The sequence below is a fragment of the Dendropsophus ebraccatus genome, chromosome 2 (genome assembly GCF_027789765.1).
Source record: "Dendropsophus ebraccatus isolate aDenEbr1 chromosome 2, aDenEbr1.pat, whole genome shotgun sequence".
In the NCBI taxonomy this organism is placed as follows: domain Eukaryota; kingdom Metazoa; phylum Chordata; class Amphibia; order Anura; family Hylidae; genus Dendropsophus; species Dendropsophus ebraccatus.
Genome location: NC_091455.1, coordinates 217,402,258 through 217,426,537, shown reverse-complemented (window position 1 = coordinate 217,426,537; position 24,280 = coordinate 217,402,258). Strand labels below are relative to the sequence as shown.

General features: G+C 49.0%; 2 protein-coding genes across 2 annotated transcripts; one reads left to right on the top strand and one right to left on the bottom strand.

Annotated features, from left to right (window-relative positions):
- Positions 1–1,023: 1,023 nt before the first annotated feature.
- VIM (vimentin) lies at positions 1,024–21,031 on the bottom strand. Its single transcript, XM_069959542.1, has 9 exons — positions 20,431–21,031; positions 11,173–11,233; positions 5,965–6,060; positions 3,728–3,889; positions 3,263–3,388; positions 2,841–3,061; positions 2,708–2,751; positions 1,754–1,839; positions 1,024–1,307 (listed from the first exon to the last, which is right to left on the bottom strand). The coding sequence occupies exons 1-9, from the start codon at positions 20,997–20,999 to the stop codon at positions 1,263–1,265; spliced, it is 1,410 nt and encodes a 469-aa protein (XP_069815643.1). The 5' UTR covers positions 21,000–21,031; the 3' UTR covers positions 1,024–1,262.
- A 47-nt stretch (positions 21,032–21,078) lies between these two features.
- Positions 21,079–22,458, top strand: LOC138784233 (uncharacterized). The gene has a single exon (XM_069959739.1). The coding sequence runs from the start codon at positions 21,079–21,081 to the stop codon at positions 22,456–22,458; it is 1,380 nt and encodes a 459-aa protein (XP_069815840.1).
- Positions 22,459–24,280: the final 1,822 nt, after the last annotated feature.

The following is a 24,280-nucleotide window of genomic DNA, read 5'->3' as shown; positions in this document are numbered from 1 at the left end:
GACAGGACACAGATCTATATCTAGGGTTTATTAAAGCTCAGGGGTCCCGGCTCCTTATATCAGGGGTCCCGGCTCCTTATGTCGGGGGTCCCGGCTCCTTATGTCGGGGGTCCCGGCCCCTTATAATGGGGGTAAATCCCCCCGTTACACACAGATGAGACAGGACACAGATCTATTTCGAGGGTTTATTAAAGCTTGTGGGTCCCGACTCCTTATATCGGGGGTCCCGGCCCCTTATATTGGGGGTAAATCCCCCCGTTACACACAGATGACAGGACACAGATCTATTTCGAGGGTTTATTAAAGCTTGGGGGTCCCGGCTCCTTATGTCGGGGGTCCCGGCCCCTTATATTGGGGGTAAATCCCCCGTTACACACAGATGACAGGACACAGATCTATATCTAGGGTTTATTAAAGCTCAGGGGTCCCGGCTCCTTATATCGGGGGTCCCGGCTCCTTATGTCGGGGGTCCCGGCTCCTTATGTCGGGGGTCCCGGCTCCTTATGTCGGGGGTCCCGGCCCCTTATATTGGGGGTAAATCCCCCGTTACACACAGATGAGACAGGACACAGATCTATTTCGAGGGTTTATTAAAGCTCAGGGGTCCCGGCTCCTTATATTGGGGGTCCCGGCTCCTTATGTCGGGGGTCCCGGCTCCTTATATCGGGGGTCCCGGCCCCTTATATTGGGGGTAAATCCCCCGTTACACACAGATGAGACAGGACACAGATCTATTTCGAGGGTTTATTAAAGCTTGGGGGTCCCGGCTCCTTATATCAGGGGTCCCGGCTCCTTATGTCGGGGGTCCCGGCTCCTTATGTCGGGGGTCCCGGCTCCTTATATTGGGGGTAGATCCCCCCGTTACACACAGATGAGACAGGACACAGATCTATTTCGAGGGTTTATTAAAGCTCAGACGTCTGGAAGTAAAAAGCTTTTCTTGGATTCTTAGAAACAGTTTTGCAGCACAAGTTATTGCTATAAGATTGTAAACTAGAAGTGACCCCCCCCCCCCCCCCCGAGACTCCACTCTGCAAACCCCCTAAGACTAACCCCCCAGGACAGGCCACCTGTGGCTCCCTCGCTGCAGAGGGACTAGTAGTCCCAGCATGCCCCAGCAGCTGGGGAGCGAGAGGTGCTCTGCTCCGGCTATCCTCCTGATAGAACAGCAAAGGCACTTGTCGTATTGTCATATTGTCAGCTGCTTCTCTTCAAGGATGAAACCCGGGGACGACACGACGCCAGCGGAGGCCGCGCAGCGCTCAGTCCTGATAGTCGTCGTGCTGCTGAGAACTCTCATTGATGACCTGTCCAAAGGGAAAAAATCAGAATCAGAAGCCACCAAACACCTCCGCCCTCTGAGAGCAGCAAGTACTGCAGGGAGATGTCAGCTCTGAAGACTGCAGAACTGTCAATTCAGCCCTGGATTAGAGCACACACTGTAACCCAGGTCATCATTTCCCTGGCAGGCAGAAGCTTGAATGCTGCTCTGAGGTGCAATGCTTTATGGTCCCAGAATCAGGATGCATATTTGTTACTGGTCCCTTCACTGTCTGTATATATAAATGCTGATTGTTTCTGGATTTATCTACTGACCGGCAGGGACTATTACAGAACCACCCGACCCCCCCCATTGTCTTCCTCCTAGTAGTATCAGTGTATTCCTAGGTTACAGCTTCTCCCCTCCAGGCCGCTTCTCTTGTAGATCAATGATACAATATTACGCGTCTTGTAGATGTGAACGGCCGCTTACCTGACCATCTCTGGTCTCCACAGTCTTGATCAGAAGGGTTCTCTTAGAATGTGATTCTGACATTGGGTGAGAGTCCAGGTTGGTTTCTGCAAAAGAAACATCAGTAAGTTGTTGGTAGCAAGACTGGAGTAGAAGGAAACCAAACGGAGGGGGGGGGGGGGGTTATGGTACAGCACTGGGGGGGTATGGTACGGCACTGGGGGGGGGGGGTATGGTACGGCACTGGGGAAGGTATGGTAGGGCACAGGGAGAGGAAGGTATGGTAGGGCACAGGGAGGGGAGGTACGGCACTGGGGGGGGGAGGTATGGTACGGCACTGGGGGGGAGGTATGGTACGGCACTGGGGGGGGAGGAATAGTACAGCACTGGGGGGGTATGGTAGGGCACAGGGAGGGGAAGGTATGGTAGGGCACAGGGAGGGGAGGTACAGCACTGGGGGGGAGGTATGGTACGGCACTGGGAGGGGTATGGTACGGCATTGGGCTGGGGAGAGGTATGGTACAGCACTGGGAGGGGTATGGTACGGCACTGGGAGGGCGGGAAGGTATGGTACGGCACAGGGGGTAGGTATGGTATGGCACTGGGTGGGGGGGTATGGTACGGCACTAGGGGGGGAGGTATGGTACGGCACTGGGAGGGGTATGGTACGGCTTTGGGCGGGGGGGAGGTATGGTACGGCACTGGGAGGGGTATGGTACGGCACTGGGAGGGGGGGAGGTATGGTACGGCACTGGGAGGGGTATGGTACGGCTTTGGGCGGGGGGGAGGTATGGTACGGCACTGGGAGGGGTATGGTACGGCACTGGGAGGGGTATGGTACGGCACTGGGAGGGAGGTATGGTACGGCACTGGGAGGGAGGTATGGTATGGCACAGGGAGGGGTATGGTACGGCACTGGGGGGGGGGGAGATATGGTGCGACATGTATTTTTACACTCCAGAGACTGTTCTTTACCTCTCAGGCTCATGTTAGAGAAGGAATGAGCTGGAATACTGATCCTGTAATGGAACAGAATATAATCAATAAACAATCTGAGCGCATAGTGTACCATCCATGTGTGACCTGGGGCCCCAGGGGCCCCTATTACCTGCTCTCCTCTCCTTCAAGCAGTTTCCTGTAAGTTGCGATTTCGATATCGAGCGCCATCTTGACGTTGAGCAGTTCCTGGTACTCACGCAGGTGGCGGGCCATCTCCTCCTTCATGTTCTGGATCTCTTCCTGCAGTCGGTTGATAGTGTCCTGGTAGTTAGCAGCTTCAATGGCAAAGTTCTCCTCCATCTCCCGCATTTGGCGTTCATAAGACTCGTTCTGGAACACAAGGAAACTTCCGGGGTGATTTTGAGGCCGTTGTGGTATATGGCACCTGATGCCTCATATTCCTCTACATCTTATACACCGACCATGTGAGAGCGGATAAAAAGCGGCATATATGCCAGATCAGACTACACAGAATGTGCCTGTAGTCTGTTACCATGGAGACCCACAGCTCTGAATAGAAGCTTTACTTACAGATCCTTTCATTGCGTCGACCTCGCAGGTCAGGGACTGGATCTGCCGGCGGTAGTCGTTGGCCTCCTGCTTGGCCTGGCGCAGGGCATCATTGTTGCGATTAGCAGCTTCAGACAGATCAGCAAACTGCAACCAGATCAATTGTACTATTATTAGTATTGTCCGTTATAAGAAGGGATTGAGGACGTATGGATGATAGAAGTCACCCCCCCCCCCCAATCAGTCAGAGCGGAGTGCCCCCCCCCCCCAATAAGTCATTGCGGAGTACCCCACCACCCCATCAGTCAGTGCGATGTGCCCCCTCCCCCCATCAGTCAGTGCGTTGTGCCCCCTCCCCCCCATCAGTCAGTGTGATGTGCCCCCTCCCATTAGTCAGTGCGGAGTGCCCCCCCCCCCACACCAGTCAGTGCGGAGTGCCCCCTCCCCCCATATCACTTAGGAATCTCACAGTATTTCTCCTCTTACCTTGGACTTGTACCATTCTTCGGCGTCGGACAGGTTCTTAGCGGCGACGTTCTCATACTGCTGACGGACATCGCGCAAAGCGGCTGTCAGATCTGGTTTGGCGACGTCCATGTCGATCTGGACGTGTTGTTCCTGGATTTGTGCTTGAAGTTCACGGATTTCCTGGAAAGACAAAAAAATCATTATAGATACAAAATCCACAAATATACTGTATATATATATATTATATATGTGTGTGTATATATACTGTATATATATTATATATGTGTGTGTATATACTGTATATATATTATGTGTGTGTGTGTATATACTGTATATGTATTATATATATGTGTGTGTGTATATACTGTATATGTATATATATATGTGTGTGTGTATACTGTATATGTATTATATATGTGTGTGTGTATATATTGTACATGTATTATATATATATATATGTGTGTGTATTATATACTGTGTGTGTGTGTATACTGTATATATATATATTATATATGTGTGTGTATATACTGTATATATATTATATATGTGTGTGTATATACTGTATATATATTATGTGTGTGTGTGTATATACTGTATATGTATTATATATATGTGTGTGTGTATATACTGTATATGTATATATATATGTGTGTGTATATACTGTATATGTATTATATATGTGTGTGTATATACTGTATATGTATTATATATATATATATATATGTGTGTGTGTATATATACTGTGTGTGTGTATATATATATATATATATATATATATATATATATACACACACACATTATATTTTATGTGTGTGTGTGTGTATACTGTATATGTATTATGTGTGTGTGTGTATATACTGTATATGTATTATATATGTGTGTGTATATATATATACTGTGTGTGTGTGTATATACTGTATATGTATTATATATGTGTGTGTATATATACTGTGTGTGTGTGTATATACTGTATATGTATTATGTGTGTGTGTGTATATACTGTATATGTATTATATATATGTGTGTGTATATACTGTATATGTATTATATGTGTGTATATATACTGTATATGTATTATATATGTGTGTGTGTATACTGTATATGTATTATATGTATGTGTGTGTGTATATACTGTATATGTATTATATATATGTGTGTGTGTATATACTGTATATGTATTATATATGTGTGTGTTTGTATATACTGTATATGTATTATATGTATGTGTGTATATACTGTATATGTATTATATATATGTGTGTATATACTGTATATGTATTATATATGTGTGTGTTTGTATATACTGTATATGTATTATATGTGTGTGTGTGTATATACTGTATATGTATTATATATGTGTGTGTTTGTATATACTGTATATGTATTATATGTGTGTGTGTGTATATACTGTATATGTATTATATATGTGTGTGTTTGTATATACTGTATATGTATTATATGTGTGTGTGTGTATATACTGTATATATATATATATATATATATATGTGTGTGTGTGTATATACTGTATATGTATTATATATGTGTGTGTGTACATACTGTATATATTTTACATATGTGTGTGCGTGTGTATATACTGTATATGTATTATATGTGTGTGTGTGTGTGTGTGTGTGTATACTGTATATATGTATTATATGTGTGTGTGTATATACTGTATATGTATTATATGTGTGTGTGTATACTGTATATATGTATTATATGTGTGTATATACACTGTATATGTATTATATATGTGTGTATGGAGACTATCACGCCATCATAGTAAAATAACACTGAACAGGATAGTGAGTTCTGCAATGTTATATTTCCCGATATCGGTGGCCATTATACAATATATGATATAAGGGATACTGGAGATTATACAGCAACATGATGGGGTCCCGTTACTGATGTGAGGGCAGGATGGAAGCCAGAAGGGGGAAAGAACTATTCAGAGATGGGGAGAAGCCCCAAACCTGCCTCTTCTCCCAATCTCTCCAATGCTATTCAATACTGGGAGGGGAAAGGACTGGGCCATGAAGGACGCCTGATATGTGATAAACTCATAGAGACCCCCGGTGTATAGAAAGACCAGGAGGACCACCTATTAGTCTGGAAGAACGCCTATCAGTCATCCATTAGTCCGGAGGACCGCCCACTATTCTGGAGGACGGCCCACTAGTCTGGCGGACGGCCCACTAGTCTGGAGGACCGCCCACTAGTCGCCCACTAGTCTGGGGGATTTCAGGACTGACCTCATCATGCAGCTTCTTCAGGAAAATAATTTCTTCTTGGAGAGATTCCAGTTTGCGTTCCAGGTCGATGCGGGCGAGAGAAGCGTTATCCACGTCCTGAGGGAACAAACAAACACACGGATCAGTCTCAGGTCTCATACAGCGCGAGGCTCGGCCCTGTACTGATCCTCTATTACTCCTCCTGGTAATGTCCCCGTACAATGGCACCTGGAGCCTCGTCCGTAGTGTCAGCAGTGACCGCATAGAGACAGACGCGCCCCCACAGACACGTCACGCAGACACGCCCCCACAGACACGTCACGCAGACACGCCCCCACAGACACGTCACGCAGACACGCCCCCACAGACACGTCACGCAGGCACGCCCCCACAGACACATCACGCAGACACGCCCCCACAGACACGCCCCCACATATACGCCCCCACAGACACGTCACGCAGACACGCCCCCACAGACACGTCACGCAGACACGCCCCCACAGACACGTCACGCAGGCACGCCCCCACAGACACATCACGCAGACACGCCCCCACAGACACGTCACGCAGACACGCCCCCCACAGACACGTCACGCAGACACGCCCCCACAGACACATCACGCAGACACGCCCCCACAGACACGTCACACAGACACGCCCCCCACAGACACGCCCCCACAGACACGTCACGCAGACACGCCCCCAGACACGTCACGCAGGCACGCCCCCACAGACACATCACGCAGACACGCCCCCACAGACACGTCACGCAGACACGCCCCCAGACACACCCACTGAGACATCCTACTGACACACCTAACTGACGAAGCAATGGTAACACCCACTTGTCAATATTTATATACACTTCCAAGAAGAATGAGAGGAAGGAAGCTAATTTGTCTGATCCCTGGTGGACGGGGGGAGACCATGCTGGACGGTCAGACTACCCCTATAACAATCTGATCCCTGGTGGACGGGAGAAGACCATGCTGGACGGTCAGAGTACCCCCATAACAATCTGATCCCTGGTGGACGAGGGGGACTATGCTGGACGGTCAGACTAGCCCTATAACAATGTGATCCCTGGTGGACAGGAGGAGACTATGCTGGACGGTCAGACTACCCCTATAACAATCTGATCCCTGGTGGATGGGGGAGACCATGCTGGACGGTCAGACTACCCCCATAACAATCTGATCCCTGGTGGACAGGAGGAGACTAAGCTGGACGGTCAGAGTACCCCCATAACAATCTGATCCCTGGTGGATGGGAGGAGACTATGCTGGACGGTCAGACTATCCCCATAACAATCTGATCCCTGGTGGACGGGAGGAGACTATGCTGGACGGTCAGAGTACCCCCATAACAATCTGATCCCTGGTGGACGGGAGGAGACTATGCTGGACGGTCAGAGTACCCCCATAACAATCTGATCCCTGGTGGACGGGAGGAGACTATGCTGGACGGTCAGACTACCCCCATTACTATCAGAATCAGTCAAGAGAGATTCCTCATGTTATTGGGATTCACCAGAAGATCATAGTCTATGGCCGTCTGCTGCTTGTAGGGGAGAAGCTGCTCCTCCCAGTTGACTGTAAGTGCTCCTCCCACTTGACAATAAACTAAACCTGACACCAAGGTGCACAAACATTGAACTGTCTGACGAGCCGTCTTCCTCCCATCCATCCCACACACATACACTCTGGGCTCTGCTACATGTTCATGCGCTCACAGAGGGGCAGAAACCGCTGCCAGACGCCTCCGGTGGCAGATCAAGAATCTCTACACATCCGGCAGGAAGAAGAGCCGAGCGCTGAGCTTCACCTATTAACCTCTCAGCAATAAAGAACATTTATCTTTTCTCCATAGAAATAGTGACTTATGAGATGTGCTGTGTGACTGTGAGACCCCCTCCCCCAATGTCAGGAGCCTTTACATATGAAAGGGGGGGGGGGGGGCAGCTATATGCTCCCAGCCGCCTGGATCATTTTATAAGAATGTAATTTCCTGCACATAGTAAAGTGCTGCAAGCGACAGAACACGACAATAAGCTACAAAGCCGCCATTGTTCCCGGCTATTGTTCCCGGCTCTGCATTCCACAAAGGAGGCGTGAGAACGTGGCCGTGCCTGTCAGCAAGGGAAACAGATGGGGACTGGCTGTATGGCTGCCGCTCTGTGCTGTGCGGCGGGGACGGTGCGGAGGGGGCGGTGCAGAGGAGATGGTGCGGAGGGGGCGGTGCATATGGGGATGGTGCGGAGGGGGCGGTGCATATGGGGATGGTGCGGAGGAGATGGTGCAGAGAGGGCGGTGCATATGGGGATGGTGCGGAGGGGGCGGTGCATATGGGGATGGTGCGGAGGAGATGGTGCAGAGAGGGCGGTGCATATGGGGATGGTGCGGAGGGGGCGGTGCATATGGGGATGGTGCGGAGGGGGCGGTGCATATGGGGATGGTGCGGAGGAGATGGTGCAGAGAGGGCGGTGCATATGGGGATGGTGCGGAGGGGGCGGTGCATATGGGGATGGTGCGGAGGAGATGGTGCAGAGAGGGCGGTGCATATGGGGATGGTGCGGAGGGGGCGGTGCATATGGGGATGGTGCGAAAGAGATGGTGTAGAGAGGGCGGTGCATATGGGGATGGTGCGGAGGAGATGGTGCAGAGAGGGCGGTGCATATGGGGATGGTGCGGAGGAGATGGTGCAGAGAGGGCGGTGCATATGGGGATGGTGCGGAGGGGGCGGTGCATATGGGGGCGGTGTGGAGAAGATGGTGCAGAGAGGGCGGTGCATATGGGGATGTTGCGGAGGAGATGGTGCAGAGAGGGCGGTGCATATGGGGATGGTGCGAAGGAGATGGTGTAGAGAGGGCGGTGCATATGGGGATGGTGCGGAGGGGGCGGTGCATATGGGGGCGGTGTGGAGAAGATGGTGCAGAGAGGGCGGTGCATATGGGGATGGTGCGGAGGGGGCGGTGCATATGGGGATGTTGCGGAGGAGATGGTGCAGAGAGGGCGGTGCATATGGGGATGGTGCGGAGGGGGCGGTGCATATGGGGATGTTGCGGAGGAGATGGTGCAGAGAGGGCGGTGCATATGGTGATGGTGTGGAGGGGGCGGTGCATATGGGGATGGTGCGGAGAAGATGGTGCAGAGAGGGCGGTGCATATGGGGATAGTGCGGAGAAGATGGTGCATATGGGGGCGGTGTGGAGGGGGCGGTGCATACAGCGACAGTGCGGAGGGGGTGCTCCATATGGGGACGGTGCGGAGGAGATGGTGCGGAGAGGGCGGTGCATACAGGGACGGTGCAGAGGGGGCGGTGCATATGGGGACGGCGCGGAGGAGATGGTGCAGAGAGGGCGGTGCATATGGGGACGGCGCGGAGGAGATGGTGCAGAGAGGGCGGTGCATATGGGGATAGTGCGGAGAAGATGGTGTAGAGAGGGCGGTGCATATGGGGGCGGTGTGGAGGGGCGGTGCATACAGCGACAGTGCGGAGGGGGGGCTCCATATGGGGACGGTGCGGAGGAGATGGTGCGGAGAGGGCGGTGCATACAGGGACGGTGCAGAGGGGGCGGTGCATATGGGGACGGCGCGGAGGAGATGGTGCTGAGCCCATTCATCTATATACCTGCTCCGCACTGAGCCGATCCATCTATATACCTGCTCCGCACCCAGCTCATTCATCTATATACCTGTACCGAGCCCATTCATCTATATACCTACTCCGCACCGAGCCCAATTATCTATATACCTTCTCTGCACCGAGCCCATTCATCTATATACCTGCTCCGCACTGAGCCCAATCATCTGTATACCTACTCCGCACCGAGCCTAATTATCTATATACCTGCTCTGCACTGAGCCGATCCATCTATATACCTGCTCCACACCCAGCCCATTCATCTATATACCTGCTCCACACCCAGCCCATTCATCTATATACCTGCTCCACACCCAGCCCATTCATCTATATACCTGCTCCGCACCCAGCCCATTCATCTATATACCTGCTCTGCACCCAGCCCATTCATCTATATACCTGCTCCGCACTGAGCCCAATCATCTATATACCTGCTCAGCACCCAGCCCATTCATCTATATACCTGCTCCGCACTGAGCCCATTCATCTATATACCTGCTCCGCACCCAGCCCAATCATCTATATACCTGCTCAGCACCCAGCCCATTCATCTATATACCTGCTCCGCACTGAGCCCATTCATCTATATACCTGCTCCGCACCCAGCCCATTCATCTATATACCTGCTCCGCACCCAGCTCATTCATCTATATACCTGTACCGAGCCCATTCATCTATATACCTGCTCCGCACTGAGCCCAATCATCTATATACCTGCTCCGCACTGAGCCCAATCATCTATATACCTGCTCCGCACTGAGCCCAATCATCTATATACCTGCTCCGCACCCAGCCCATTCATCTATATACCTGCTCTGCACCCAGCCCATTCATCTATATACCTGCTCCGCACTGAGCCCAATCATCTATATACCTGCTCAGCACCCAGCCCATTCATCTATATACCTGCTCCGCACCCAGCCCATTCATCTATATACCTGCTCTGCACCCAGCCCATTCATCTATATACCTGCTCCGCACTGAGCCCAATCATCTATATACCTGCTCCGCACTGAGCCCAATCATCTATATACCTGCTCCGCACTGAGCCCAATCATCTATATACCTGCTCCGCACCCAGCCCATTCATCTATATACCTGCTCTGCACCCAGCCCATTCATCTATATACCTGCTCCGCACTGAGCCCAATCATCTATATACCTGCTCAGCACCCAGCCCATTCATCTATATACCTGCTCCGCACCCAGCCCATTCATCTATATACCTGCTCTGCACCCAGCCCATTCATCTATATACCTGCTCCGCACTGAGCCCAATCATCTATATACCTGCTCCGCACTGAGCCCAATCATCTATATACCTGCTCCGCACTGAGCCCAATCATCTATATACCTGCTCCGCACTGAGCCCAATCATCTATATACCTGCTCCGCACTGAGCCCAATCATCTATATACCTGCTCCGCACTGAGCCCAATCATCTATATACCTGCTCCGCTAATTGCTCCATATCTATTGTTGGCCACTAGAGGGCACTGGAGAGAACAGCCGCCCCATATGGACAGGAAAGAAGGGGGGGCAGGCGGCATTTCCTGGGGGGCCGTTACACATCTACAAAGCCACAAACCTGGCGGAAGGACTGCAGATTGCTCTCCGCTTCTTCCTTCTGAATCATCTCATCCTGCAGCCTAGAAATGAAGAAACACAGAAAAACATCAATATACAAAGTATCCAACACAAATATACGGGGATACAATGTATCCAACACAAATATACGGGGATACAATGTATCCAACACAAATATACGGGGATACAATGTATCCAACACAAATATACGGGGATACAATGTATCCAACACAAATATATGGGGATACAATGTATCCAACACAAATATACGGGGATACAATGTATCCAACACAAATATATGGGGATACAATGTATCCAACACAAATATACGGGGATACAATGTATCCAACACAAATATACGGGGATACAATGTATCCAACACAAATATACGGGGATACAATGTATCCAACACAAATATACGGGGATACAATGTATCCAACACAAATATATGGGGATACAATGTATCCAACACAAATATACGGGGATACAATGTATCCAACACAAATATACCGGTATACAATGTATCCAACACAAATATACGGGGATACAATGTATCCAACACAAATATACGGGGATACAATGTATCCAACACAAATATACCGGTATACAATGTATCCAACACAAATATACCGGGATACAATGTATCAAACATGAATATACCGGGATACAACGTATCCAACACGAATATACGGGGATACAGTGTATCCAACACAAATATAAGGAGATACAACGTATCCAACACAAATATACCGGGATACAATGTATCCAACATGAATATAAGGGAAAACAATGTATACTATACAAATATAAGGGAAAACAATGTATACTATACAAATAAACAATCAACAACCCACTGGGGGGGGGGGGAAATAACACAATAAGTCCGCTATTACACATATTTACGGCCAGCTGTCACTACTTATACTTCTATATACCTGTCCTATATACTTATCCTACATATTTCTCCTATATACTTCTCCTATATACTTCTCCTATACACCTGTCCTATATACTTCTCCTACATACTTCTCCTACATACCAGTCCTATATACTTCTCCTATATACCGGTCCTATATACTTCTCCTATATACTTCTCCTATATACCGGTCCTACATACTTCTCCTATATACCTGTCCTATATACTTCTCCTACATACCAGTCCTATATACTTCTCCTATATACCGGTCCTACATACTTCTCCTATATACCGGTCCTACATACTTCTCCTATATACCTGTCCTATATACTTCTCCTACATACTTCTACATACTTCTCCTACATACTTCTCCTATATACCTGTCCTATATACTTCTCCTACATACTTCTCCTATATACCTGTCCTACATACTTCTCCTATATACCTGTCCTATATACTTCTCCTACATACTTCTCCTATATACCGGTCCTATATACTTCTCCTATATACCTGTCCTATATACTTCTCCTATATACCTGTCCTACATACTTCTCCTATATACCGGTCCTATATACTTCTCCTATATACCTGTCCTATATACTTCTCCTACATACTTCTCCTATATACCGGTCCTATATACTTCTCCTATATACCTGTCCTATATACTTCTCCTACATACTTCTACTATATACTTCTCCTACATACTTCTCCTATATACTTCTCCTATATACCGGTCCTACATACTTCTCCTATATACCGGTCCTATATACTTCTCCTATATACCTGTCCTACATACTTCTACTATATACTTCTCCTACATACTTCTCCTATATACTTCTCCTATATACCGGTCCTACATACTTCTCCTATATACCGGTCCTATATACTTCTCCTATATACCTGTCCTACATACTTCTCCTATATACTTCTCCTACATACTTCTCCTATATACCTGTCCTATATACCTGTCCTACATACCTGTCCTACATACTTCTCCTATATACCTGTCCTATATATACTTCTCCTATATACCTGTCCTATATACCTTTCCTATATACTTCTCCTACATACTTCTCCTATATACCTGTCCTATATACCTTTCCTATATACTTCTCCTACATACTTCTACATACTTCTCCTACATACTTCTCCTATATACCTGTCCTATATACTTCTCCTACATACTTCTCCTATATACAGGTCCTATATACTTCTCCTATATATCTGTCCTATATACTTCTCCTACATACCAGTCCTATATACTTCTCCTATATATCTGTCCTATATACTTCTCCTACATACTTCTCCTATATACCAGTCCTACATACTTCTCCTATATACCTGTCCTACATACTTCTCCTATATACCTGTCCTATATACTTCTCCTACATACTTCTACATACTTCTCCTACATACTTCTCCTATATACCGGTCCTATATACTTCTCCTATATACCTGTCCTATATACTTCTCCTACATACTTCTCCTATATACCTGTCCTACATACTTCTCCTATATACCTGTCCTACATACTTCTCCTATATACCGGTCCTATATACTTCTCCTATATACCTGTCCTATATACTTCTCCTATATACCGGTCCTATATACTTCTCCTACATACTTCTCCTATATACCTGTCCTATATATACTTCTCCTACATACTTCTCCTATATACCTGTCCTATATACCTTTCCTATATACTTCTCCTATATACCTGTCCTATATACTTCTCCTACATACTTCTATATACTTCTCCTATATACCTGTCCTATATATACTTCTCCTACATACTTCTCCTATATACAGGTCCTATATACTTCTCCTATATACCTGTCCTATATACTTCTCCTACATACTTCTTCTACATACTTCTCCTATATACCTGTCCTATATATACTTCTCCTACATACTTCTCCTATATACCTGTCCTATATACCTTTCCTATATACTTCTCCTATATACCTGTCCTGTATACTTCTCCTACATACTTCTCCTATATACAGGTCCTATATACTTCTCCTATATACCTGTCCTATATACTTCTCCTACATACTTCTCCTATATACCTGTCCTATATACTTCTCCTACATACTTCTCCTATATACAGGTCCTATATACTTCTCCTATATACCTGTCCTATATACTTCTCCTACATACTTCTCCTATATACCAGTCCTATATACTTCTCCTACATACTTCTCCTATATACCTACTTCTCCTATATACCTGTCCTATATACTTCTCCTACATACTTCTCCTATATACCTACTTCTCCTATATACCTCTCCTATATACTTTTCCTATATACCAGTCCTATATACTTCTCCTCTATACTTCTCCTATATACCGGTCCTACATACTTCTCCTATATACCTGTCCTATATACTTCTCCTATATACCTGTCCTATATACTTCTCCTACATACTTCTCCTATATACCAGTCCTATATACTTCTCCTATATACCTCTCCTACATAATTCTCCTATATACTTCTCCTACATACTTCTCCTATATACTTCTCCTACATACTTCTCCTATATACCTGTCCTACATACTTCTCCTATATACCAGTCCTATATACTTCTCCTACATACTTCTCCTATATACCTACTTCTCCTATATACCTGTCCTATATACTTCTCCTACATACTTCTCCTATATACCTACTTCTCCTATATACCTCTCCTATATACTTCTCCTATATACCTGTCCTATATACCTTTCCTATATACTTCTCCTATATACCTGTCCTATATACTTCTCCTACATACTTCTATATACTTCTCCTATATACTTCTCCTATATACCTGTCCTATATATACTTCTCCTACATACTTCTCCTATATACAGGTCCTATATACTTCTCCTATATACCTGTCCTATATACTTCTCCTACATACTTCTTCTACATACTTCTCCTATATACCTGTCCTATATATACTTCTCCTACATACTTCTCCTATATACCTGTCCTATATACCTTTCCTATATACTTCTCCTATATACCTGTCCTGTATACTTCTCCTACATACTTCTCCTATATACAGGTCCTATATACTTCTCCTATATACCTGTCCTATATACTTCTCCTACATACTTCTCCTATATACCTGTCCTATATACTTCTCCTACATACTTCTCCTATATACAGGTCCTATATACTTCTCCTATATACCTGTCCTATATACTTCTCCTACATACTTCTCCTATATACCAGTCCTATATACTTCTCCTACATACTTCTCCTATATACCTACTTCTCCTATATACCTGTCCTATATACTTCTCCTACATACTTCTCCTATATACCTACTTCTCCTATATACCTCTCCTATATACTTCTCCTATATACCAGTCCTATATACTTCTCCTCTATACTTCTCCTATATACCGGTCCTACATACTTCTCCTATATACCTGTCCTATATACTTCTCCTATATACCTGTCCTATATACTTCTCCTACATACTTCTCCTATATACCAGTCCTATATACTTCTCCTATATACCTCTCCTACATAATTCTCCTATATACTTCTCCTACATACTTCTCCTATATACTTCTCCTACATACTTCTCCTATATACCTGTCCTACATACTTCTCCTATATACCAGTCCTATATACTTCTCCTATATACCAGTCCTATATACTTCTCCTATATACCAGTCCTATATACTTCTCCTATATACCAGTCCTATATACTTCTCCTATATACCAGTCCTATATACTTCTCCTATATACCGGTCCTATATACTTCTCCTATATACAGGTCCTATATACTTCTCCTATATACCGGTCCTATATACTTCTCCTATATACCGGTCCTATATACTTCTCCTATATACCTGTCCTATATACTTCTCCTATATACCTGTCCTATATACTTCTCCTATATACCAGTCCTATATACTTCTCCTATATACCAGTCCTATATACTTCTCCTATATACCGGTCCTATATACTTCTCCTATATACCGGTCCTATATACTTCTCCTATATACAGGTCCTATATACTTCTCCTATATACCTGTCCTACATACTTCTCCTATATACTTCTCCTATATACTGGTCCTCTATACTTCTCCTATATACCTGTCCTCTATACTTCTCCTATATACCTGTCCTATATACTTCTCCTATATACTGGTCCTCTATACTTCTCCTATATACCTGTCCTATATACTTCTCCTATATACTGGTCCTCTATACTTCTCCTATATACCTGTCCTATATACTTAACCTATACCCCTGTCCTCTATACTTCTCCTATATACCTGTCCTATATACTTCTCCTATATATCAGTCCTATATACTTCTCCTATATACCTGTCCTATATACTTCTCCTATATATCAGTCCTATATACTTCTCCTATATACCTGTCCTATATACTTCTCCTATATATCAGTCCTATATACTTCTCCTATATACCTGTCCTATATACTTCTCCTATATATCAGTCCTATATACTTCTCCTATATACCAGTCCTATATACTTCTCCTATATACCTGTCCTATATACTTCTCCTATATACCTGTCCTATATACTTCTCCTATATACTTCTATATACCTGTCCTATATACCTAGAGATGTAGCAGAGCTGGGTTGGATGATGCATTAGTATTAGAGCCGACGTCCGGACATGATGGAAGTTTTAGTTTTGCAACAGCCGCTCAGCAATAAGAGGGGAAACTGTACCCGCTACTGGCTATCCTGGCATGATGGGGGTTGTAGTTTTGCCGCAGGTTGGAGGACACTGTGGTCTGCAGGCTATCCTGGCATGATGGGGGTTGTAGTTTTGCCGCAGGTTGGAGGACACTGTGGTCTGCAGGCTATCCTGGCATGATGGGGGTTGTAGTTTTGCCGCAGGTTGGAGGACACTGTGGTCTGCAGGCTATCCTGGCATGATGGGGGTTGTAGTTTTGCCGCAGGTTGGGGGACACTGTGGTCTGCAGGCTATCCTGGCATGATGGGGGTTGTAGTTTTGCCGCAGGTTGGGGGACACTGTGGTCTGCAGGCTATCCTGGCATGATGGGGGTTGTAGTTTTGCCGCAGGTTGGAGGACACTGTGGTCTGCAGGCTATCCTGGCATGATGGGGGTGGTAGTTTTGCCGCAGGTTGGGGGACACTGCATTAGAGCTACGTGTGTCCTTCTGCTATCAGGATTCCGTTGGGGTGTGTTACATAGCTGTATACCTGTCCGCAGATGTATATATAGTTATCAATCAGCCTGATAAATAAGCCAAATAATATTAATAATAATAATAATAATAGTGTAATTACACAGGTGTGATAGGTGTCGGCTCTCTGCATCATTCTGGAAACCAGGACTCGTCTTATAATGAGCTGCCACACCCATTTAGACATAAAGGCCAGACACAGAGGCCGGGCATGGAGGCCAGACATGGAGGCCGGACATAGAGCTCAGACACAGAGGCCGGGCACGGAGGCCAGACATGGAGGCCGGACATGGAGCTCAGACACAGAGGCCGGGCATGGAGGCCAGACACGGAGGCCGGGCATGGAGGCAGGGCATTGAGGCTAGACACAGAGGCCGGGCAAGGAGGCCAGACATGGAGGCCGGGCATGGAGGCCAGACACGGAGGCCGGGCACAGAGGCCGGGCATGAAGGCCGGGAATAGAGCTCTGACACGGAGGCCAGGCACAGAGCTCAGACATGGAGGCCAGACAGAAAGGCCGCGCACAGAGCTTAGACACCGAGGCCGGGCACAGAGCTCAGACACGGAGGCCGGGCACAGAGCTTAGACACCGAGGCCGGGCACAGAGCTCAGACACGGAGGCCGGGAATAGAGCTCAGACACGGAGGCCGGGCACAGAGCTCAGACACGGAGGCCGGGCACAGAGCTCAGACACGGAGGCTGGGCACAGAGCTCAGACACGGAGGCCGGGCACAGAGCTCAGACACGGAGGCCGGGCACAGAGCTCAGACACGGAGGCCGGGCACAGAGCTCAGACACGGAGGCCGGGCACAGAGCTCAGACACGGAGGCCGGGCACAGAGCTCAGACACGGAGGCCGGGCACAGAGCTCAGACACGGAGGCCGGGCACAGAGCTCAGACACGGAGGCCGGGCACAGAGCTCAGACACGGAGGCCGGGCACAGAGCTCAGACACAGAGGCCGGGCACAGAGCTCAGACACGGAGGCCGGGCACAGAGCTCAGACACGGAGGCCGGGCACAGAGCTCAGACACGGAGGCCGGGCACAGAGCTTAGACACCGAGGCCAGGCACAGAGCTCAGACACGGAGGCCAGGCACAGAGCTCAGACACGGAGGCCGGGCACAGAGCTCAGACACGGAGGCCGGGCACAGAGCTCAGACACGGAGGCCGGGCACAGAGCTCAGACACGGAGGCCGGGCACAGAGCTCAGACACGGAGGCCGGGCACAGAGCTCAGACACGGAGGCCGGGCACAGAGCTCAGACATGGAGGCCAGACATGAAGCTCTTACATCACTAGGCTCCCTGCCCTAACATTATCCTGCATGGTTGGAGGTTTTCATCATTTCTGCTGGAGCAGCAATCTAAACGCTGCCGGATAAACTGCCCCTTGTTCTAAACCCCAAACACCCCCCCCCCCCCCCCCCCCCCCCCGGTCAGCAGACACTGACCCACATACTCCAACTACTTCTCTTGGCAAGAAGCTGATTCCCCTTATTTGGCCGCAGATTATGAAAGAGAAAACTGAAGAGAAAGTCGTCCCTGAAGTTTGTTACATTGTATCTAACGGTTATTTACACAGCTGGTAACATTGTATCTAACGGTTATTTACACAGCCGGTAACATTGTATCAATCAGATCGGTGACGCAGCCGGTAACATTGTATCAATCAGATCAGTGAAACAGCCGGTAACATTGTATCAATCAGATCGGTGACTTTGTATCTAACGGTTATGGTAAATATTTACACAGTCTGTAACATTGTATCGATCAGATTGGTGACACATTGTATGGATGGATCAGTGACACATCGGGCACTTACCTCTCTCGCAGTCTCTGCAGGTCGTCCCCTAGGTGTCCCTGTCCACCTCCACCCGGGCCTTCCCATTGGTCAGTAATATAGTGATCGGTCAGCGATATATTGATCGGTCGGTGACAGTGTATGAGTCGGTGACCGGTCTTACTTCTCTCGCAGTCTCTGCAGGTAGTCCCCCAGGTTGTCCCTGTCCAACTCCACCCGAGCCTTCTCATTGGTCAGTAATATATTGATCGGTCGGTAATCGGTCAGTGACCGGTCTTACCTCTCTTGTAGTCTCTGCAGGTCGTCCCCTAGGTTGTCCCTGTCCACCTCCACCCGAGCCTTCTCATTGGTCAGTAATATAGTGATTGGTCAGTATTATATTGATGGGTCGGTGATCGGTCAGTATTATATTGATCGGTCAGTGATATATTGATGGGTCGGTGATCGGTCAGTGATATATTGATGGGTCGGTGATCGGTCAGTATTATATTGATTGGTCAGTATTATATTGATCGGATGGTGATCGGTCAGTATTATATTGATTGGTCAGTATTATATTGATCGGATGGTGATCGGTCAGTATTATATTGATGGGTCGGTGACCGGTCAGTATTATATTGATGGGTCGGTGACCGGTCTTACCTCTCTCGCAGTCTCTGCAGGTCGTCCCCCAGGTTGTCCCTGTCCACCTCCACCCGAGCCTTCTCATTGGTCAGTAATATATTGATTGGTCAGTATTATATTGATCGGATGGTGATCGGTCAGTATTATATTGATCGGTCAGTGATATATTGATGGGTCGGTGATCGGTCAGTATTATATTGATGGGTCGGTGACCGGTCAGTATTATATTGATCGGTCAGTATTATATTGATGGGTCGGTGACCGGTCAGTATTATATTGATCGGTCAGTGATATATTGATCGGTCAGTGATATATTGATCGGTCAGTGATATATTGATGGGTTGGTGACCGGTCAGTATTATATTGATCGGTCAGTGATATATTGATGGGTCGGTGACCGGTCAGTATTATATTGATCGGTCAGTGATATATTGATGGGTCGGTGACCGGTCAGTATTATATTGATGGGTCGGTGACCGGTCTTACCTCTCTCGCAGTCTCTGCAGGTCGTCCCCTAGGTTGTCCCTGTCCACCTCCACCCGAGCCTTCTCATTGGTCAGTAATATATTGATCGGTCAGTGATATATTGATGGGTCGGTGACCGGTCTTACCTCTCTCGCAGTCTCTGCAGGTCGTCCCCCAGGTTGTCCCTGTCCACCTCCACCCGAGCCTTCTCATTGGTCAGTATTATATTGATCGGTCAGTGATATATTGATGGGTCGGTGACCGGTCTTACCTCTCTCGCAGTCTCTGCAGGTCGTCCCCTAGGTTGTCCCTGTCCACCTCCACCCGAGCCTTCTCATTGGTCAGCAGGTCCACCTGCCTCCGCAGCTCCCGCAGCTCGTCCTCGTACAGATCGCCCACCCGGGACGTGCCCTTCCCCTTCAGCTGCTCCAGCTCGGCCACCAGGATCTTGTTCTGCTGCTCCAGGAATCGCACCTTGTCGATGAAGTTGGCGAAGCGGTCGTTGAGCTCCTGCATCTCCGCCTTCTCGTTGGTCCGGTTGGCTTTGAACTCCAGGTTGATGGCGTCTGCCAGGGAGAAGTCCACCCCGTCACTCATCCTGACGGCGGGCATGCTGCTCCTCAGCCGCACCGAGGACGACTTGGAGATGGCGGGGGCGGCGGAGGAGGTGGTGTAGACCACCCTGCTGGAGAGGCCCCCGGTGCCCCCGGGCCGGTAGGAGCTGCCCAGGCTGTACCGGCTGCTGCTGGAGGTGACATAGCGGCCGCCCGAGGAGCTGGACCGGGGATTCCCGCCGAACATCCTCTTGTAGGAAGATCTGCTGCTGCTGCTGCTGCTCATGGTGTCCGGTGAGGTGCGGAGACGGAGCGGACAGATAGGCTGCTATTTATACCGGATAGCGGTACCGCAGCGACGAGTGATGCCGCAGGCGACCAATGGGCTGCGCCTCATCAGGACCGGGGCCGCCTCAGCCAATAGGAGCTCGGGGGGCGGGGCCTCAGCATCCTCGCCGCTTTCTGCACTTCTGCAAAACTTTTTTTTTTTTCTTTCAAAACTTTTCTCGCTGTTTCCAACTCCGGGAAAACCGCAGAAACACCCCAAAAATGCCCCAGAACTACCCCACAGAGACCCCCGAACTACCCCACAGAGACCCCCGAACTACCCCACAGAGACCCCCGAACTACCCCACAGAGACCCCCGAAATACCCCACAGAGACCCCAGAACTACCCCGAAGAGACCCCAGAACTACCCCACAGAGACCCCAGAACTACCCCACAGAGACCCCAGAACTACCCCACAGAGACCCCCGAAATACCCCACAGAGACCCCAGAACTACCCCGAAGAGACCCCAGAACTACCCCACAGAGACCCCCGAACTACCCCACAGAGACCCCAGAAATACCCCACAGAGACCCCAGAACTACCCCACAGAGACCCCAGAACTACCCCACAGAGACCCCAGAACTACCCCACAGAGACCCCAGAACTACCCCACAGAGACCCCCGAAATACCCCACAGAGACCCCAGAACTACCCCGAAGAGACCCCAGAACTACCCCACAGAGACCCCCGAACTACCCCACAGAGACCCCAGAAATACCCCACAGAGACCCCAGAACTACCCCACAGAGACCCCAGAACTACCCCACAGAGACCCCCGAACTACCCCACAGAGACCCCAGAACTACCCCACAGAGACCCCAGAACTACCCCACAGAGACCCCCGAAATACCCCACAGAGACCCCAGAACTACCCCACAGAGACCCCAGAACTACCCCACAGAGACCCCAGAACTACCCCACAGAGACCCCAGAACTACCCCACAGAGACCCCCGAAATACCCCACAGAGACCCCCGAAATACCCCACAGAGACCCCCGAACTACCCCACAGAGACCCCCGAAATACCCCACAGAGACCCCCGAAATACCCCACAGAGACCCCCGAACTACCCCACAGAGACCCCAGAAATACCCCACAGAGACCCCCGAACTACCCCACAGAGACCCCCGAACTACCCCGCAGAGACCCCAGAACTACCCCGCAGAGACCCCAGAACTACCCCACAGAGACCCCCGAACTACCCCACAGAGACCCCCGAACTACCCCACAGAGACCCCAGAAATACCCCACAGAGACCCCCGAACTACCCCACAGAGACCCCAGAACTACCCCACAGAGACCCCAGAACTACCCCACAGAGACCCCAGAAATACCCCACAGAGACCCCCGAACTACCCCACAGAGACCCCCGAACTACCCAACAGAGACCCCAGAACTACCCCACAGAGCAGTGACCCAGGAGGCTGTGGCAGTCTGTGTGCATGCTGATACTTGTAGTACTACAAATCATCCTCATGTAGGACTGTATAGTTCCAGATGACTGCGCCAGGTAGTACATGCTGCAGCTCTCAGTGTTATACAAGACGGCTGGGACATGCTGGGAGTAGTAGTTCTACAGCACAACCACCAGTACTAATGTGACTGCTGGGAGTAGTAGTTCTACAGCACAACCGCCAGTACTAATGTGACTGCTGGGAGTAGTAGTTCTACAGCACAACCGCCAGTACTAATGTGACTGCTGGGAGTAGTAGTTCTACAGCACAACCGCCAGTACTAATGTGACTGCTGGGAGTAGTAGTTCTACAGTCGGATTGATTAGATGAGAGTGATGCAGGGCTGATAGTTCTTACTATGCCGAGCAACAGTATTAGTGTGAGATGCTGGGACTTGTAGTCCCACAGCAGTCTGACGGCTCTCACCCCTCTATGGGATTGCTTATCTGTAGACTGGGTATGCTGGTATTTGTAGTTCTGCAGCAGCTGGTGAGCCGCACCCCTTTGTGAGACGATGAGGTCATATCCCTAGTGTGTCCATCACCATGGTAACAGAGCAACAAAAACTTTCCTCTGTGAGATGAGGGCACCCCTGACTGTACACTATAGTGGGGGGTTCAGCCCCCTGACACTTCTGTAACTTCTGATGCTACAAGTAGTGTCCGTGTCCATTGCTGGCAGAGAAAGGAGCCCAGGGGGAGCCCCGGCCCAGTCTGCTCTCCATGGATGACCCATCCTCCTCTCCCCTCCCTGTGTGACCCATCCTCCTCTCCCCTCCCTGTGTGACCCATCCTCCTCTCCCCTCCCTGTGTGACCCATCCTCCTCTCCCCTCCGTGTGACCCATCCTCCTCCCGATCACATAAGAATTTCATTAGCCACATGCAGATGTAGCAGAGCTGAATAGGCTATTTAACTCTTTGGAGTCTCCATCTTTCCAGCATTGTGATTCGGTGTTATAGGGGGGTTACCCGCCATTAATGTTACCCATCTGTCCATTCCAGCGTATACCAGTGTAACTGGGGGGAGGTGGCTGGGCTGAAGCCAAGGAAGGGGCCCCCTCCCAGATTAATCCGGGGAAATGAATGGGTGATGCCGAGGCTGGACTGAGTGATGGCGCTGCACCCTGCCCAGATGTGGCAACGTGTGAGGGGAGACGCCGCCGGGGGAGACGCCGCTCTGGGGGGCTGGGGGAGAATCCGCTCTGGGGGGCTGGGGGAGACGCCGCTCAAGGGGGCTGGGGGAGACGCCGCTCTGGGGGGCTGGGGGAGACGCCGCCCGGGGGGCTGATAAAGATGCCGCTTGGGGGGCTGGGGGAGACGCCGCTCTGGGGGGCTGGGGGAGACGCCGCTCTGGGGGAGACGCCGCTCTGGGGGGCTGATAAAGATGCCGCGTGGGGGGCTGGGGGAGACGCCGCTCAGGGGGCTGATAAAGATGCCGCTTGGGGGGCTGGGGGAGACGCCGCTCTGGGGGGCTGGGGGAGACGCCGCCCGGGGGGCTCATTCACAGCTTTTCCCATAAGATTCTCTATAAGACGTCAAGAACACCAAGAAGAAAAACACATTTATACAATATCCAGAAATAGCATAAAAAATTGTAAAACAGCCATCGTCCATCAGAAGCCGCCGTTCACACATAGGGAAAGGTGCAGCTTTAGAGGTGTTGGTAAACTACAACTCCCATCATGAACTCCCAGGCAGCAGGCTTCAGCTGTTGTAAGTGCCTGATGGGAGTTGTAGTTTTTCTGCAGCCGGGAGCCACTGAGTAAATAACAAACCCAGCTCT